General features: G+C 42.1%; 1 protein-coding gene across 7 annotated transcripts in view; it reads right to left on the reverse strand.

Annotated features, from left to right (window-relative positions):
* Positions 1-19,158, reverse strand: part of NFIA (nuclear factor I A) — a 376,913-nt gene that overhangs the window by 11,077 nt on the left and 346,678 nt on the right. For 3 of the 7 annotated variants that reach the window (XM_067006875.1, XM_067006874.1, XM_067006878.1), the window contains one exon: positions 9,078-9,177. The exons of the other annotated variants lie outside the window; for them this stretch is intronic. In XM_067006875.1, the coding sequence (XP_066862976.1) occupies positions 9,106-9,177 (72 nt within the window). In that variant the 3' untranslated portion in view covers positions 9,078-9,105. Of the gene's footprint in view, positions 1-9,077; positions 9,178-19,158 lie in introns of those variants that run through there. 7 annotated transcript variants of the gene reach the window in all.

Raw genomic sequence — 19,158 nt, forward strand, 5'->3', positions numbered from 1 at the left:
CATCAGATTCCAATTTTAATTAAATGCCTGTTGTCTAACAAGTGCAGACGGTCACACTTGGGGCTGGCCCAATGGTGGCCCAGGGAGGTAACCTTTCTGGTTTAAAAAGAGAGGCGTGGGAGTGGAGGTCGGTGCTCAGCGGAGCGTGGCCACATTACAATAATCATGCCACCGAGTGCTTTCCCACTCCTGCTCTTCCCCCAGAGCCGAAAAGCTCTTCCCAAACATGACTCAGGTTCCCAGTAAATCTATCATGTAGATTTACTGTTCCGATTGTGCAGGTAGATAAAATCTGGTGAGGAAAAAAATAACATTGAAGTGAAAAGTTCAGTAATTTCAAAAATCCTCCCAGAGACCTCCTGCAAGAGAACGACAGAAGACCTGCTACTTTGCCAGAAACGAATTCCCAAACTAACCTTTCCACTCAAGGAGCCCTTTAGGCACTGGATGGTACTTGCCCCCTGTGCCCATTTCTCACCCCCGCGGGTAACCTCTTTGCCAGGCCCCGAGCACAGGTCTTTGCTTCGGACCTTCTCTGTTCCCTGTCCAGGGTCCTTCCTTCTGTCCTTTCCAGTCCCATTTCCTGCCTCCACCCACCCCTCCAGCCAGTCTCTCTCTCTCTCTCTCTCTCTCCCCCTCTCCACCTGTGTTCGATCTCCCACAAGAATGAGGGCAGACCCCTACTCTCTCAAAGGCTATGCAAAGCAGCAGCCCTCCTCACTCCATTCACTGGATTAAGAGGAAGGAAGAGGGCACACTCAACTGCTACCGCAACTACCCGCCTGGCAGCCGGGACGGAAGCTTGTGTATTGAGCCAAACAAGTGAGGCCTAGAGGCGGGATCAGGACACAGCACAGGGGAGGTTGTAGCAGCTCGGTTCTCAGATTCTTGAGAGAAGAGAGCGAGAGTACAGTAAGATGCAACTCAGCACCGGACTCTGAGGCAGGGTCCTGGGTTCAAGTCTCAGCTCAGTCACTGGCTGCCCTGGGATTTTGGTTGCTCAGATTACACTACAAAGATCCCGTTCCTACACTTTTACCTTCTGGGAACACCTGCTTTTCAATTGTACTGGTCCGGGAGTCACCTTTTCCTTGTTCACTGTGTAGATGTGATACTGGCAGGGATAAAACTGTTCATATCCCTCACTGAGGTTAGAAGGAGCTTGACCATGGCAAAAGTCAGAGACCTAAATTCTAGTCTGTGTGATGTCAGGGGTCACAACTTCACTTATCTGCAGAACAGGCCTCAGTATACCAGTTGTTATAATATTATTATATTATTTGGGGGAGGAAATAACAAACATAGAGACAGATCTTTGAAATACTGGCCTAAAATGTACGCAGCATCATTAAGGGAGGCATTGGTGTGATCCAGATGTCACCCGATGGGGTTAGGGTTTCATTGGAGCCAACTGCCCTGGATAAAAATGGAATGATTTCCCTGAGTCCAGTCAAAGCTCTTACGTGACATCCCTGAAAGCACAAACTAGGGATCAGTGAACAATGCTTTCCTCCTCCTTCTGAAAATGTGGTAGGATTTAGGGTTTTATGGCAACAAAACTTGTCTTTGTTAAGACGTGACTTGCAAAACAAACCCACATGGGGGAGTTGGCAGTTTCAAATGACAGTACTTTTTTTTTAATGCTGAAACAGCAAATGCTTTTTATGTTCAGATTTTTTTCCTTCTATATTTGTAGATTAAATTTACAACTAAGCAATATTCACTACTACAAACAATTAGACTCTTCCTGAATAGTCTTCCAGGGGAGGTGAGTTGGAAGCTTCTCGGTAGGGCTGGGTTGGGGGATTGTGCAAAGGTGAAATCTCACAGCATTAAGGGTCTCTGTCAAAGGTCTTATCAATGATTTGGACGTGAACATAACATATGGGATCAGCAGAGCTACTAGGCTTCCCTGACAGGAATCTATGCTTCTGGGAGAGAGGTAGTATCATTCTAACACAGAAAATTTAATTCATTTTTACCTTTTAGTAATGACTTTAAAGATGGTGATTTCATAAGCAAAGATTCCTGAAGACATATTTAAGAATGTGTCATAAAATCAAGCACACAAACAAAATCACTTAACTTTGTTTTCAGATGAATTCTACTTGGTAGTGCTCTCCTAGTAATTGAGATTTAAGAACAAACTCAGAACTCGTACACACACAGTGTCGATTTGGAACAGTTCCATACCTATCACTTTATTATATTTTAATGAAACCAGTTACAGATTGGATGATGATTATGTGTTCTTTGGTTTTTTAAATACCCTTTTCTCTTGTTAAATTACCCTATGGCTAGGAGATCCCATTGTTCACTTTGCAAGAATGGTGGTAAATTCAAATGACACGTATTAACTTTCTTTCTGATTCTGCAATCACAAAAATCTTGCAAAGATGCCACCTTGTGCTATCCTAAAGGCAGTTCAGTTAAAAAAAAAAATTACTCGAAGACTTTCTTTTCTTTTAAAGAAGTGAATTGTCTGAGCTGAAATATGGCTTCCTGTTCTACTGCATCAGCTTTCTGTGTTGTTCTCCAGGAACAGGTTTACAAGTTCAAGTTCAGGTTTACACTAAATAAAACACTCCTCAGGAGTTTATAACTGAGCCTCATTTACATGTGCTCCCTCTGAACTCTACCGGCCTCTGTACACTAGTTTCCAAGGTTTGGGGGAGGAATGTTTTACAGTTGGAATCTGTACTGCTTTCTCAGGCATTTTAGACTCAGAGGCCAGGCAACAGCAAACTTTAGTTAGTATTAAAAGTTTCCTCAGATCTACTATAAAGTCAAAGAAAGAGAGGAAGAAAGACAAGGCCAGGCCTGGAGAACTGAATCTTCTTAATTTTCCCGATAAGGCTTTCGTGGTAACATTCCAGTTAAAAAGATTCTGGATGCATATTCTAGAATTCCATAGTCATGACTTTAGATTTCTCTGAAATCATTTTCTACTCTTTGTGGAAAGTGGTCAATGCATATTTATTCTCTCCAAATATAAGACCTAGGGTTTGTGTAAACTGATTTTCTGACTTGAAAAATGCAGTTAAAAAGTGTTATGAAGATAAATGTCCCCAACTCAGAAGGGACTCCTTATTATGTTTATGAAAAAACCTAAGGGATTTTTGAGGTCAAAAAGATCTCAGGGATTTTCCAGCCAACAAAGTGACACTAGAGAGGAAGAAATGGCTATTTTTGGTTTAGAAGCTTGAAGGGTTGAAGTAGGGGTTCTGAGATGCTCATAGAAACCAATTTGGAGAGAACTGGTTTCCTGGCTGACTGAGATTAAGACTCAATCTTCTTGCTAAGCAAGGGTTCTGGAGTTCAGAGAAAGCAGTGATGGTCTTTGTGGACAGAGATGGAAGGAGAGCCGGACAAACAATACCAAGAACTCTGCCACTCAACTTCTCTGTGAATTTGAGTTTAGCAAGAAAGTGGGTACAGCAATAATAAACCAATGTTTCAACACCTGAGTGTCACTCTGTAGCATCTCGGCCCTGGAGCAGTTCTTTCCTGAGAGGTGAGAATACCCGGCATTGCAGGGTGTGGCATTCCCAGCACTCCAGCTTCAGCAGCTGCACCCGTGCACAGTGACAGGTGATAAGTCAGATAAATAGCTCAAAAGAAAGCACTGCTATGGGGATTCAGAGAAGAAACTACCTGGCTCAGGGAAGATGGACTGAGTCCACTGTGCATCTGGTCTCAGTTTGTGCCTCTGATTAAGAACACCTTCCTAATACCGTGGTTGTGAGGATGAAGTGAAATAATACATGAAAAAATGGAAGTGTTTTGTCTTTTAACTTAAGTTAAACTAAGCTGTTAAACAAAGGTGATGCTTTTTTTTTGCAGTATGCGGGCCTCTCACGGTTGTGGCCTCTCCCGTTGCGGAGCGCAGGCTCAGAGGCCGTGGCTCACGGGCCCAGCCGCTCCGCGGCACGTGGGATCCTCCACGGACCGGGGCACGAACCCGCATCCCCTGCATCGGCAGGCAGACTCTCAACCACTGCGCCACCAGAGAAGCCCCAAGGTGATGCTTTTTTTATGTATGTGTCTTCCTTTCTGACATGGGGAAGACAGAAACCTCATCTCTATATGCTAGCCCATATAGCTTTTTGGCCTAGTACATAATGGGCAGTCACTTTGCTTGGATAAATACAATAACAGCCTGAGTATGCTGGCTATATCCTCTTTTCTCCCAATCTCTTGAACTTAGCCTAGCTCAAATGCTAGACACATTAAGGATTTTTTAAAACCAAATTAAATGTGACTATGCGTCCAAATAAAACCCTCTGCTATGAACATAGTAAGTTTCTTCTATTGGATAAAGACATGAATATAAGCAGAATCCACATAGATGACATTCTGTAGAAATGAACGATAAAATTAGTTTCTTTGGGGGCGGCAGTTTACTTATGACGACTGAATGAAATCAGGACTCACAACCCTAAGAGTTTCTCTGCCTTTGGCCAGGAACGATTGGCCAAGCTGCAGAAAGATAATAATTTGCATATGTGATAGTCTCTACTATACCATTGGTCACTCAATCCCAAATTACTGAGAATCACATGTTCTTTCCTTTGTCTAGTTTTGGTTTCTCTTCTTTCTTACTCATAAATATCTATCCAATTTTGACTCATTCTCCACTATCCTTTGAACTTCTGCCTTAAGGGTTGTTGCAGGAAACAAAGTAAACATAACTGCCAATGTCAATTTATTTATTTTTTTTAAGTAACTCTGGCAAAATGGTGAATGGGAGGAATTCGATACTCAAATGCTTTGCAGATTTTCCTGAGGATTTAATCTATCCATGCAGATCTTAATTCTTCAGAAGACAAAATAATTTGATAGTTGACCTGATAGTTCAAAAAGTTTTACATTCATCAGTGTGTTGGCAGACTGATGCAGATCTAATGTTATTTCATTCATGCTGAATCTTAGGGCAAAACAGTAGTCTCATCCTTCAGCAATTTTCTTTTAGAAACAGAGGCCACCAATTTGGAATCATGCTCGTTGGACGGAGCTACATGGAAGGCACAGGATGAAGAGGGCAAGCTATCTCCTGGACACAAATTAGGCACTTGGAGAAGCTGCCTTCTCTCTCCTGCTCCCTTAGAGTTATTCAGTGGGTACCATCCCTCATCTTACTACGGAGCTTAATTCTGTGCCTGGTTCTTATTCAAAGCAAGCAGCCAGGAAGGGGTGCAGAGGGACAGTCCAGATTTGACATCACTGTCCCCAGAATGGAGGAACACTAGCGAATTCCATAAGCAGTATCATTCTGCAGTTCTTGTTTTACAAAGGTCATTGTGATGCAGGCCCAGGGTAAGAGCCAAGCAAATGGCATTCCTGGAAGATGGTGGGGGTGGGTTAAGGGAAAGGATTATGTTATTAGGAGGGAGGGGTGAAGAGAATTTGGTACATCTTTAGACTTTGACAGGAAAAAATATTTGGGAAGAAGCCAGCAGAGAGATACAGTCTGGCCCTAGCTGAATGGTAATGATGGAACTAATAGCAACATTGAGAGCTATCCAGATACCAGAGAGAACAACTGGCAGATATTAAAATCATTATAAGATGTGAAATTATACCTCTTGCTGCGTCATTATCACTACATTTCATAATATTTGTCTAGAAAAGCACACAAAGCCTATCAGGTTAAATTAATCCTAATGATCAATTTCAGTTTTATTCTAATTAAACAATTTCAATTTAATTAATGTGAGCACAGAAATTAGGCAAAATTACAGATGTAAATGTTGAACTTTAAATCAAAGGTCCTCCCTGCTCCCTGCCTCCTATAGAAGTACCTTAAAATATTTGCCTGTGAAAGTAGATGGGAGTTTTAACCTTTGTCTGCACTGCGAAGGACAGAAGTTAGAAAAATACGCCACCGAAAGCTTCCCGAGAGCACAGACAGAAGCACAGGTTTAAAAACCACCCACGGCTTCCCTGGTGGCGCAGTGGTTGAGAGTCCGCCTGACGATGCAGGGGACGCGGGTTCGTGCCCCGGTCCGGGAAGATCCCGCGTGATGCAGAGCGGCTGGGCCCATGAGCCATGTCCGCTGAGCCTGCGCGTCCAGAGCTTGTGCTCCGCAACAGGAGAGGCCACAACAGTGGGAGGCCCGCGTACCACCAAAAAAAAAAAAAAAAAAAAAAAAAAAAAAACCACCCACGCACACCCACACCCACATGCACACAATACTAGGTGGTAGTGTGTGAAGATAAATTCTGCACAGTGAACTTTGGAAGTATATGCTTTTGTTCCTCAGGATTCCAATGCACTTGGGTCAGTCTAATGGATATTGAACTTCTATAAAACACCTCTGTAAAATAGAAACTGTGCACCCATATCCTAAGCCACATATTAAACTACCAGTGCCTTCCCTCCCTGGTGTCAGAAACCCTGCCTCTCAGACCTGCTTTGCCTCTGATTAGCTGTGTGGCTTCACAAGTCGTTTCAACTCCCTGAGCTTGGGCCCTCTTGTTTGGAGGGGCTGTTTTATCAAACGTATACACGCTTTATTCCAAAATGCACTTAAAGTCATATCTGAAAAATGATGGGGTGTGGAGGTGACAATCTTTAAGAAAACTATCGGCTTTAGGATTCTGAATTTCTGTTAACTTCCCAAAATAACAGCATCTTAAAATGGATTTGAAAATGGCATGGGGTACATGTGTTTGAGTCATCCTATAAACACCTTTAAATAACCTTTCTTCTCCCTTAATAAAAATCCAAAGGAGATGGGATCCAGAGCTCTACAAGTTTGAAGAAGAAAAGGACCTGTAAATGTATTCTTTTCCTACGAAGAAAAGAAAAAGATGGCAAAAATATGAAACAGAAAAAAAGCTAATGAAAAGAAATGCATGTTCTTTTTTTTTTTGTATTTAAAAAACTTGTCCTGGTGAATCATACTTAATAACAGGTCTGTAGTGTCACAGAGTCTTGATCTTAGAAGAATGTTATATGCAGCGTAAGGTTCTATGTTATTTCTCTTATCCATAAAATAGCCACAACTTCTTTTCCCACAAATAAGTCTTCATCCACGAGCCCTCATCGTGACTTGTTCACAATTGTATATGAGAATTATTTGACAGCAATCAATCCACTATTATTGTTTGGGGACATTAAAGGAGAACAGCAGAGTAATTTAACAATATAGTTGATTAGTGTAATAATCATCATTACATTTAGTAATAATAGTGGGATTTCTCCTTACCTTGGTTAATGATCATGGACAATTCATTTCTTGACTGCCAGTGGCAGAAACGGTTTTTAAAATATTAACTTCTGCCCCTTGGGAATAACACTTAGCCCATCACATTTAATTTTTGACCTTCACTGAACAGCATGATCCTAATCTCTTGATTTTATAATCTTAACTAGGAAACATTAAAATATGGATCGACTCCAGTTGACAGGAATCTTTATGTTCTTATCACTAAAAAAGCTATAAATCCAATGGCTGACCTTTTATTTCCAGGTCACAAATGACACCCACTCACTTTTGTCCATTCACATAGGATTTATGTTAGGGTCTACAGGTATAAGACATGAAAGTTGAACTTTAATGAAATGTCTTTCAAAGATGTGCACTTAACCAAAAATGTCCCACAAAAAATTAGTGGATGGCCTTTTAAAAACATCTATTATATCTTCAGGTTCACTGCTGGCTTCAACTAAATCTATTTTTCACTTGTGGTAAGTTTCTTTTAATAGTAGCATTTTTCTGAGGATATAAATTAGGCTTGTGTTTGGGATGATAATAGTACCTTAGTTCCCAATTTAAGTTTCTAAACTGAAAGAAGATTTCTGAAATCTTCTCTTTATCATCACCATAATTCATCTATCTCCAGCTGAAACATGTTCCTTGTCCTTTTTCACAGAATCAATTGTATCGATGGGAGGTGTTCTGTGTTGTCAATCAGGGAAATGTTATTTGATGGGACCCCAAAGCAGTGAGATGGGGGAAGGAATACCAAACCTGCTCAGGTCCACGCCACCTGAGTGAGATCAATGTTTCCCATAATACTCTTCCTGTCATGTAGCACCCTGTCACAATTAATAATGTAGAAGGAGCTGATTAACTTAAGTAAAGTGCTCTCTGCTGTGTAAACACATAAAGATCTATGAGGCAAAAGGGGGGGGGACAGGAAAGAACAAAACGTCATTTTTATTTTTCACGTGGACACGTTCTCACTTTCCATTCTTCTCTTGTAACAATTACTGTACCAGCCATTCTGACAGAGTCGATAAATTGATTTGGGTCTTGATGCTGCAGCAAAGCAGACTGATCTGAGACACCATTATCTGCATTGGAGAGTGAGTGAGTGTGTGTGTGTGTGTGTGTGTGTGTGTGTGTGTGTGTGTGTGTGTGTGGTGGGGCTGCACTTTGGTGGCAGAGGGCAAAGGGGCAAAGTCAGGAAAGGCACATCGGCTCTGTTCTAGATGGGAAATTCAGGCTCTACACGGAGTTTCTGGAATGGACAGATGCATGCATGTGTGTGCGCATGTGTGTGCATGTTACGTGTGTGCATGCGGGTGTTGGGAATGGATGGAGAAAAAGAAGCCTTCGACTTGGCTAAAGGATGCAGCCTAAGTAATACAGTATGCACCACTTATTCAAGTCCCGGTGGTATTTCAGTCACTCACAGCCATCTGCAATTCAATGAGGATCACCACCCCATTAGAGCCAGTCATGTCAGCTGCGTATCTGACAAAATAAACATTCAGAAACTGTGCTCCTAGGTTCATAACTTGTTTTGGCACTGGGATTTTTTTCTTCTCTCCCTCATCCAGCATAAAGTTTAATCGTTTTTTAATATGAAACTATACCATACATAGAAACTCTCTATATACATTCCTCGGTGTATTTTTCCTCACAACCAGAAACTGAAGCTGTTAGCTGAGCTTTAACTTGCTCCTTGGGAGTATGCTAAGTATGTTCTTAATAAATAAATATCATCCCACTAGCTAGTAAGAGAATTAATGGCACAGTTTATGGAAAATGGACATGGGAGGATGGAGGGAGAGACGACGCAGCCCAGGGGAAAAATTACCAGATTACCTCTGTGGTTCTCACCATATTAACATTTCTATGTCTCTACCGGCAATCACGGGTCCCTGGTCCCAAAGATGAAGGAGATGCATCCTGCCTCACTTCTGGTGCTGACGGAGGTTCCATTCTAAGGAGTGAAAAGGCAGCAGCACACGTCAGCTTTCCCTGTGCCAGGGTGGGGTGCTGGGGGCTTTACATTCTAACCATATTGAATTTTCACAAAACTCTAAGTGGAATGCCGGAATTAATTTATAAGTTTATAACGGTGACATCTAAGGGTCAGAAAGGCTAAAAATTACCCCAAGGTCACTGTAGAAGTCTGCTCAGGCTGCCATAACAAAACGCCATAGACTGAGTGGCTTAAACAACAGAAATTTATCTTCTCACAGGTCTGGAGGCTGCAAGTCCAAGATCAAAGTTCTAACTGATTTGGTACCCGGGGAAGGTCATCTCCCTGGCTTGCAAATGGCTGCCTTCTTGCTGAGTCCTCACATGACAGAGAGCATGCTCTCTGGTGTCTTTTCTTTTCTTTTTTTTAGCTGCACTGCGTGTCTTAAGGGATCTTAGTTCCCCGACCAGGGATTGAACCTGGGGCCACAGCAGTGAAAGCGCTGAGTCCTAACCACTGGACCACTAGGGAATTCCCTGTCTTGTCTTAAAAGACCACTAATCCCATCATGAGGGTCTCACCCTCATCTAAACCTAACTAGGTTTCAAAGGCCCCATCTTCAAATACTATCACATTGGGGGTTAGGGCTTCAACACATGAAATTGGGGGGGGTTACAATTTAATCCATATGAGTCATGTACTGAGATAAATCAAAATCAAGTCCATCTGGCTCCAAATCTTCTATTTTCTCTACTATGTTATACTGCCTTGGAGAGGAGAGTACCTCATGATCATAGGTCTTAATGCTGCTACTACCTATAAAATCTCAGACCTCATGCATGTTAAACCAAGCTAAGTTAAGGTTTCTTCACATATAGAGATCCTGCCATTCACCCACTTCCCATCTCCTGCAGAATAAAGTCCAAGTGCCTTATCATTGTATAAAGGCATGTATGTATTCAAGACTAGACCCCGTTTAACTTGCCAGCCTCATTACTCAACATTCTCTGTCATTTACCCTTACTTTAATCAAGATATGAAACAGAATTCTCTGAACACACACCACTGTTTCTCTGCATGTGCTGCTCCCCTCTCCTAGAATGGAACTATTTCTGTCTCCTTCCAAACTAGTTCATGTGAAATCTCCTCTAGAATGTCTTCCATGAATTCCCTGCTTCTCCCCTGGGTTAATTATCTATTCTCTGCACTACCTGTAGATTATACATACTTCAACTGTTTCCCTTACCATATCTTACTATAACTTGTTTACTTTTCTCCTTAAAAGTCTGTGAGCAATGGATGGCAGGGATTGGATCATTTATATCAGTAGTACCCTGGTGTGGTAGGTACGAGGGATATAGTATGTGCTCAGTAAATTCTGGTTTCTTTTTTCTCCCTAAGGACAATCACATAGCTGGTGAGTGGGACAGATGAGCTAGGAATCCAGATATTTTGACTCCTAGTCCAGTGCTCATTTTACTCTACCAAGATGCACTATGGTCAGTTCCCTTACTAGACCTTTCCATTGTATTGTCCTTCCATTCTCCCCACCCCTGACCCCCGGCACTACTGTTTCCCCAATACACATACATACACACTTGGCCATAGATCCATGGAAGGGAGATTATACTTGAGAGGGGCAGAACCTGTGTTCCACGAAGGCTGCCTTAAATTTCCTTTAACATGCAGCATAGCCAGGCTTGGAAGGCAGTGCTGGGCACTTCCCACGTTGTTAAGGCAGAGCTGTGTGGGCCCAAGGCTGCCCTGTGCTGAGCATGTTTGTGCCTGGGCTGCAGCTCCATTCAGCCCAACACATTCCGATTCTGGGGGTGGGGGGTAGGGGGGTGGGACAGGTGGCAGCATGTGCGGGGAAGGGAGAGTGTGAGGGCGGGGAACATCGGGCCAGGACAGCCTGTCCTAACCCAGTGTCCCAGCTCCAACCCAGGGATCCAGCTTATCACAAGATCATGTGGTTCATTAGTTAATGTGTAAAGCATTTGGAAAGTGAAAAGCCAATTAGAAGTGCTAAGTTACTTTGTCTCTGCTATAGAGGAAGCGATGTGAAGCCTAAGGAAAAATTCTCAGGCAAATATTTTGGGGGAAGCCTGCACTGTGGAACGTAACTTAATGAACAGGCTCCAATGAAAGGCTATACCCCCAAAACATAGGCCACTGATAAAAGAATGTGTCTTCGTCCTCAATAAACAAACAGGAAGGTAAACAAGCGGGTGTGGGAAAAGTGGCCAGGAAGAATCATTGAGAACTCACGTGAGATCTTTGAGAATCTCACATTAGACAATAGGCTCTGGCCTTGAAACTATGTGTATCTGTGGAACCTTCAAGGTCTTAGACTCATTAGAAGGCCTGGGAAAACCTGTGTCCTAAAGGAACCTCTCCTAATGCGAACAGTCATTATTTAGAGTGCAGAAACATTTGGTAAAGCAAATTCTTCCCCGGTATGGGATTTTCACATGCAGGGGCTTTGTGGAAAGTGGGAACCCCACCTGTACTGTCTTCTCTTCTCAGAGCATGTAGCAGGGCCAATGCACTCATTTTCCTGTTCTCTGAACTCTGTTGACTCAAGCTCAGCAAAACCAGGCTCTTTTCTTTTGCAAAGGAAGCATCTGGTTCCAAGTCATAAAAGAGAAACCCAGAACCTATTGCTGACTGTTTGATAAGCACCTGGGAGGGCACGTAGAGGGCACTGTTTCCCAGAGTTCCCCCGCAATTACAAAGGCACATGTCCTTCAACGCAGCCTTTTCAGAGTCCTCGTTTACCAGAAGAACCTTGACCCAGCCCTGTGGGAGCTGGTCTGCAGAAAACTCCAGTACTTCTGCCCAAATCCTGGACTCCAACAGAGGGCTGAAATGAGATGATCACTGGTACACTCATACATGCACACAGCATACCTGTCTCCTAGACGCACAGGGAGTGAGTGTGGAGGAAAGGCACTGGAAGGAGACAAGCAGCAAGTGAGGAAAGGAGTCAAGTGCAAGAACAGGAGTTGAAAACAGCATGAAACCTACCAGGGAATGGGAAAAAAGAAGATGGCAGATACTGTTAACAGTCTACCCACTATCTATTGCTCCTTCTTTCTGCAATTTTGTTTAGGGAGGACAATGTGACCAACCCTGGGTAATGAGTCATGATCATAACCAATCAAGATAGTTTTGTGTTGGCTTTCCTGGCATCCTTCACAACTAAAGATTAAAATGTGACCAGTTTTAGTCAATGAGACCCAAGTAGAAATTTGTTAACAGGAAACAGGGAAGGAATAAGGCAGGATCTTTGTTCCCTGATATAAGAGGAATAATGGGGAAGGATATGGGTATGATGCCTGGAGCTGCAGCAGTCATTTTGCAGTCAGAGGTACCTGCTTGTGGATGCTAAGAATGGTAGAGCAGAATGTTAGAAAGAGCAAGGTTCCTGCTGGCAACATGTAGCAGCTGAAACAATGCCAACAACCACTCACTGACAGATTTCTTGCTATGTGAGAAAAACAAACCAGATTGGCTGAAGCCACACTTAATTGGGTTTTCTTCTATGAGGTAGATACCTTATCACCTTCATTTCATAGATAAGGAAACAGAATTTTAAAGGGTAACATGTCCAAGATCACTCAGATAAATGGCACAGCCAGGATGTGAAAACAAGTCCATTGTACTCTCCAATTCATGACTTTTTCCTTGTTCCCCTAAAGAAATCAGACCATGAGCGAGCATCAAGAGCATTTCCCTTAGGAACCCTCCTACACTGCTGGTGGGAATGTAAGTTGGTGCAGCCACTATGGATAACAGTATGGATGGTCCTCAAAAAACTAAAAAAAAGTTGCCATATGATCCACAAATTCCATTCCTGGGCAAATATATATCTAGACAAAAATATAATTCAAAAATATACACACACCTCCTATGTTCATAGCAGCACTATTCACAATAGCCAAGACATGGAAACAACCTAAATGTCCATCGACAGATGAATGGATAAAGAAGATGTACACATATAGAATGGAATACTACTCAGCCATAAAAAAAGAATGAAGTAATGTCATTTGCAGCAACATGGATGCAACTAGAGATTATCATACTAAGTGAAGTAAGTCAGAAAGAGAAAGACAAATACCATATGATATCACTTATATGTGGAATCTGAAATATGACACAAAAATGAACTTTTATGAAACAGAAACAGACTCACAGACATAGAGAACAGACTTGGGTTGACAAGGGGGAAGGGAGAGTAGGAAAGAGATACATGGGAGTTTGGGGTTAGCAGATGCAAACTATTATATATAGAATGGATAAACAACAAGGTCCTACTGTATAGCACAGGGAACTATATTCAGTATTCTGTGATCAACCATAATGGAAAAGAATATATATTAAAAAAGAATGCATATATATGTATAAACTGAATCACTTTGTTGTACAGCAAAAATTAACACAACATTGTAAATCAACTATATTTCAGTTAAAAAAAAAAAAGAGAGAATCTCCCTTGGTATCCTGAAACTTCCACTGACTGGAAACATCATTATCAAGACACATTTCAGGGCTGGAAATTTTGACAGCAGTTCTGCATTTGATACTATGGTTTTCTGACTTCACTGTAAGGCTATCATCAAATTTTGATCTAACTCCTCTCAGCTCTTTATACCCATTCACAGCTTCTTGTTTCAATCTTTCCCCCCGGCTTCATTTTCCATCCCATTTTTCCCACAATCCCAAGGGCTAATTAAATAAATACCAGATGTTTGGTCCTTTCTCTTCTTCCATGAAATCTAAAATTTCCTGAGAAATCTCCCTTTTTTCTCTTCCCCTTCTCCATTGCCACTGATCTCATTTAGATACTGGAAAAGAAGCAAGCATGAAAGGAACCACTATTTATTGTGCACCTACTACTGTGTGCCAGATCCCATGTAAGCACCTTAATTCTTTCAACGATCTTCAATTCACTTCAACTAAGAAGTTTCCCCAAATCTTTTTGGACCAAGGCAACAAACAAACAGAAAGGCTAAAACCAAACCAAAATATGCCATTAAACATGATGGGATCTCCAAAGTATTAACAACTGAGGAAGAAAAAGGAGACCAGTACCTAGAACTGAGGCTCTCGCTTGGTTCAGAAGTGAAATTCGTGGCTGAGGACAACTAAAATGCGCTGCCCAATTAAAACTTGAAAGACAACGGTTCTGTTTATTGAAAAATTTATATTAAGCGTCTCTCATAGGCTGTCCATGAGTCAGCTGCCAAGTGTTGGCGAAGAGAACGTGGCAAGAACTTACAGGCTGGGGTGGGGGCTGGGAAGCTGGGGGAGTCGCTCCTGCCCACAGTAAGAGGGAGCAGATGGCAGGGGTAACATCTCCGTGAGGCGGTGCTGACTATTCAACACCTACGGCTGGAGCAGAGGACATAAGAGAAGAAAATGACCAGGCACTGCCTTTCCCCGCAGATTCTGGGGGATGCATTCATTTGCCACAGTCCTTGCCACCCTCAGAGACATGATTTCCCCTTGGGAAGTCTCCTCTTCCTTGGGGCACAATTTGGCTTAAGAGGAGAAACGGGGTGCAGGGCAAGGATAGATGTGCCCAGATGAATGAGGCTTTTGGAGTACCTTTAGGGCAGATGCTCTGTGGAAGAATCCATGAGATTCTGATCTTGTGGAAGTGTTGTCCTAATTTTGTCCTAACTGAATGGTTACTTTAGATCCAACGTTTGGTGGGCAGGTTCTGCCCATACCTACACAGTACCACATGAGGACGCATACAAGTCCTTCCCTGATGGGGCATGCTGAAGGGAGTGTGCACTCTGGAATCAGAAGCGGGTTTGTGTCCTGGCTCTATGAACCCCCGGCTATGTGGTTCTGGGGAAGTCACTTCCCTCTCTCTCTCTCTCTCTCTCTCTTTTTTTTTTTTTTTTTTTTTTTTTTTTTTTTTTGCGGTACGTGGGCCTCTCGCTGTTGTGGCCTCTCCCGTTGCGGAGCACAGGCTCCAGATGCGCAGGCTCAGCGGCCATGGCTCACGGGCCCAGCCGCTCCACGGCATGTGGGATCTTCCTGGACCGGGGCATGAACCCATGTCCCCTGCATCGGCAGGCGGACTCTCAACCACTGCGCCACCAGGGAAGCCCACTTCCCTCTCTTTAAACCTCAGTTTTTAAATCTGTATAATGGGGATAATAATATCCCCATTATAGCAACCCTAGTAGGCTCTGCCTACTTCAAAGGGTTGCTCTGAAGATCAAATGAGAAAATACTTTGTAATCCAGAAAATACTGTTTAAATATGATTTTACTTATCAACTGAACAACAAATGGTATTATTTGTTGAGCATTTAACAGGTGTCAAGCATTTACTTTCTCTACACCAACAGAATTTAAGACTCAAAACAACTGTAGAAGGTAGATAAAGACAGTTATCACCATTTTACAGTTAATAAACCAGGCTAGAAAAGTTGAATTACAAAGAAAAAATTTTAAAAACTACAAAAAATGAAGCACACATACTACTGCTAAGTGATGAAATAAAGCTCCAACCAAGATCTGAAAGGAAAGCTCACAATCTCAGCTGCTCTGCTATCTGGGCTCTGGGCAGAGGCTGGCTGTTCTCACAGATGCAGACTAATGTCATTAGTAAAGGTCTTTTTCCCAGGCAGCATGAGAGAATGAACTCAGTCTTGATTTCACAGATGCAGGCTAATAGGAAACTGGGGCAGGTCTTCAGAAGAACTAAGTGCAGCGTCGGTCCTATTCCTTGATGTAAGAGGATGAGTCAATCTTAGACCATAAAGAGAAAATGGTCAGTAACCTTTCATTATAAATGGTTAAGGACGAAGATAGTATTCAGGAAAGAGAGAAGTTCTGGAGACAGACTGGTTCAAACCCTGGCTACCTCGTTTGCCATGGGGCAAGTATACTCTTTGAAACTTCAGTTTCCTCATCTGTAAAATAGGGATAACAGCACCAATCTTAGAGAGCTCTGAGGCCTGTAGGGAGTGCAGGCACAGAACCTGATGCACTGGATCTTAATACAGAATGCCCATTTGGCCAATTAACTTTTTTCAAAGTTAGGAGTAAATGGAATTTTATCTGCCATTCCTCTCCAATCCTGGGAGTTTTCAACTGTATGGGCTTGTAACAAAAATGCTCAGATCCAATTCTAACTAGAAGGGGGAGGATATTTTTTACTTTCCTTTCTCTAACGAAATCTGAGTTTCCTGCCTTTGCAACTATCCAGGCTGCTCCTTGAACTTCTGTGTGGTACCCAACCTCCTTCAGGCAGGCAGCTGGAGTCAGGGCAGGGAGGGGGCAGGGAATGGCTTCAGCTAACTGCAATGCAATCTCAAGTGAGCTTGGTGTCCTGGGTGAGAACATTACGCAAGATGGGCTGTTTCTTGGAAATGAGGGATTGAGAGTGGGGTGGGGTCTGGCTGATACGCCAGCAGTGGGAAAGGATTCTAATTTTATCTGCTTGGTCCAGAGAAGACAGAACTCAGCGTGTCTCTCTACCTAAGATGGAACAAAGCCTTATCGACCAGCTCATGGCAAAAATTAAAAGTACAGAAAAAAAGGTAAAATGTATAAGCCATATCATCAGTCCAAAGTTAGACAAGGACAGAAAAACCATCTAGCCTTTTCTGTACCTTCCACTCTTTGGAAAGTTCTTCTACCCAGTTCTCTAGTCTCAAAGCCTCTTAGGCAAATCCTTATTGTAACTGGTATCACACTGCATTATCAATGTTGTTGTCATTACTATTATTTTTTACATCTGTTTCCTTTATTAGGCTTTGAACAACTTGAGGAGAATTGTTATTCCCTGCCTTCTGTAGGTCTTGGGAATATAGTCAGAAATGATGAGTGATTGATGAAAGGGACTTAGGAAGTTTTGCATTTTGCAGATTGCCTGAGCTTTGGTTTCCTAGGCAGAGTTTCAGGAATATGACACACAGAATGGCAACAGATCCAAACGCTCTCCATATCCACCACCTCCCTATGTTCCTTGTGCATCCCCACCAAAGGCAGACAACGGGTGCTATGCCCATAATTTAGCTCTGCAGGGACCTCTCCAGATCAGCAGGTTTCCAGCACAGTGAAGTGTGTGGTTTGTGCATACATTTGTAAATTTCATGAGGCAAAGGCAGCCACACTGCTTAGGAGTCAGGCAGCTAAATGATTTATTAAGCAAAGGTTACAGCACCTGTGCCTTTTTGTCAACAAATCAGGCCCATGCCATGCCAAGTGATTCTTCTAATAACCCAAATGGTAATTTGGTTTTAAATAGCATTTCAGATACCACAATTCTGTTGAGGTAGAACAGTGATAGATTTGGGTGGCAGGGAAGAAACGCCTGTTTTTTAGTATTGTCTGCACTCATTTTTCATTTTAAAGAATTAGTCCTCATTGGTGTTCTGCAGGTTAAGCATTTTATTTGAACATTCTGATTAAACTAGAACCTGAAAAAAAAAATGAGTTCTTTGCTCAGTCCTTCTGTGTGGGAATTGGTATTTCTATTTATTACCTCATGATGAAATATTAACTTTTTTTCTCTAAATAAATGCCTCCTCTTAATGGCTCTCGTTTTCAGGGATCAGATTAAATTATGAGATGCAACTGAAATGGCCATTGGCTTTCTGCTGTTTGAGACGATGCCATGCTCTCTTATATCATTCAGTGGGCATGCAGGGGACATTAATAGTGTCCAAAGTGAAGTAAATACTCTATGCCCCAGAGACTTTTCTATATGTTAGTATCACCTGTCATGGTGGACAATACTGAAAAATAAGAGATTCGGGGTGGTCACGGTTTCTTAGAATAGATGGGTGTTCTAAAGGCTGTCAGGAGGTGGCTACCCCCCATGTTAAAGATGAGCTACAAAATGGAGGAGTATAAGGAAAACGAAAGGCAAATCATGATAGTAGCAGAGGTAGCAGACGAGTGATTTGGAAGAATGGGACAGATAACTTGGCAGGAATGTTCCAACAGAGCCAAAAGCTGGGGTGAGACAGACAATGCAGTTGGAAGGCAGTTTGAAAGAAAAGTAGCTCAAGGCAAGGCTAAAGAGAAGGCAATTCTGTCTCAGTGAAGGGATGAATTCTCTGGAGGAAAAAAGATAGACTGGAAGGGAAGGAGGAGAAAAAATGGCTTTCAATTATCCATGTTATCTTTCCCTACCAATCATTACAGATGATGAATAGGTGCAATAAAAGCCAATATTCAATTTTTCCAATTTACATGGAAAGAAGGCCATAATATATTGTTATGGGGAAGAAACAGCAGGTTACCAAACAGTGTATATAATATGATCTCATTTTTGCAATATATTTGTATGCATAGAAGCAGTCTGGATGGATTTAAGCAGAAATGTTAACAGTAGGACTACAAGTGATTTTTATTATTTTTCCCATCTGTATTTTCCACAATTAACATGTATCACTACTGTGATAAGAAAAAGTCATTATTTTTAAACTTCCTTATGAATCATTTAGATTCAACCCGTATCTGCTGACTACCCACTATGTGTTGGACATGAGAGCACAAAATGCCAGTGGATTTTTTGATAAACAATCCACTCTTCCTGGCTGTTTTACAGAATTTTAGACTCTCAAGTGGAGAAAGGACCATGAAGAGTATCTAATTATTACATTTAAAAAATTGTGCTGAAATACACACAACATAACATTTCCCATCTTAACCATTTTTAAGTGGACAGTTTAGTGATATTCAGGACATTCACACTGTAGGGCAGCCATCACCACCATACATCTTCAGAGCTTTTTTCATCTTATAAAACTAACACTCGATACCACCAAACAATAACTCTCTATCCTGCCCTCTCCCCAGCTCCTGGCAACCGCTATTCTACTTTTTGTCTCTATGAATCTGACTACACTAGGTACCTCACATAAGTGGAATCGTATAGTATTCGTCCTTTTGGGACTGGCCTACTTCTCTTTGCATAATGTCTTCAAAGTTCATCTATGTTGTAACATACTGCAGAATTCCC

The sequence above is a fragment of the Kogia breviceps genome, chromosome 1, assembly GCF_026419965.1.
Source record: "Kogia breviceps isolate mKogBre1 chromosome 1, mKogBre1 haplotype 1, whole genome shotgun sequence".
In the NCBI taxonomy this organism is placed as follows: Eukaryota; Metazoa; Chordata; class Mammalia; order Artiodactyla; family Physeteridae; genus Kogia; species Kogia breviceps.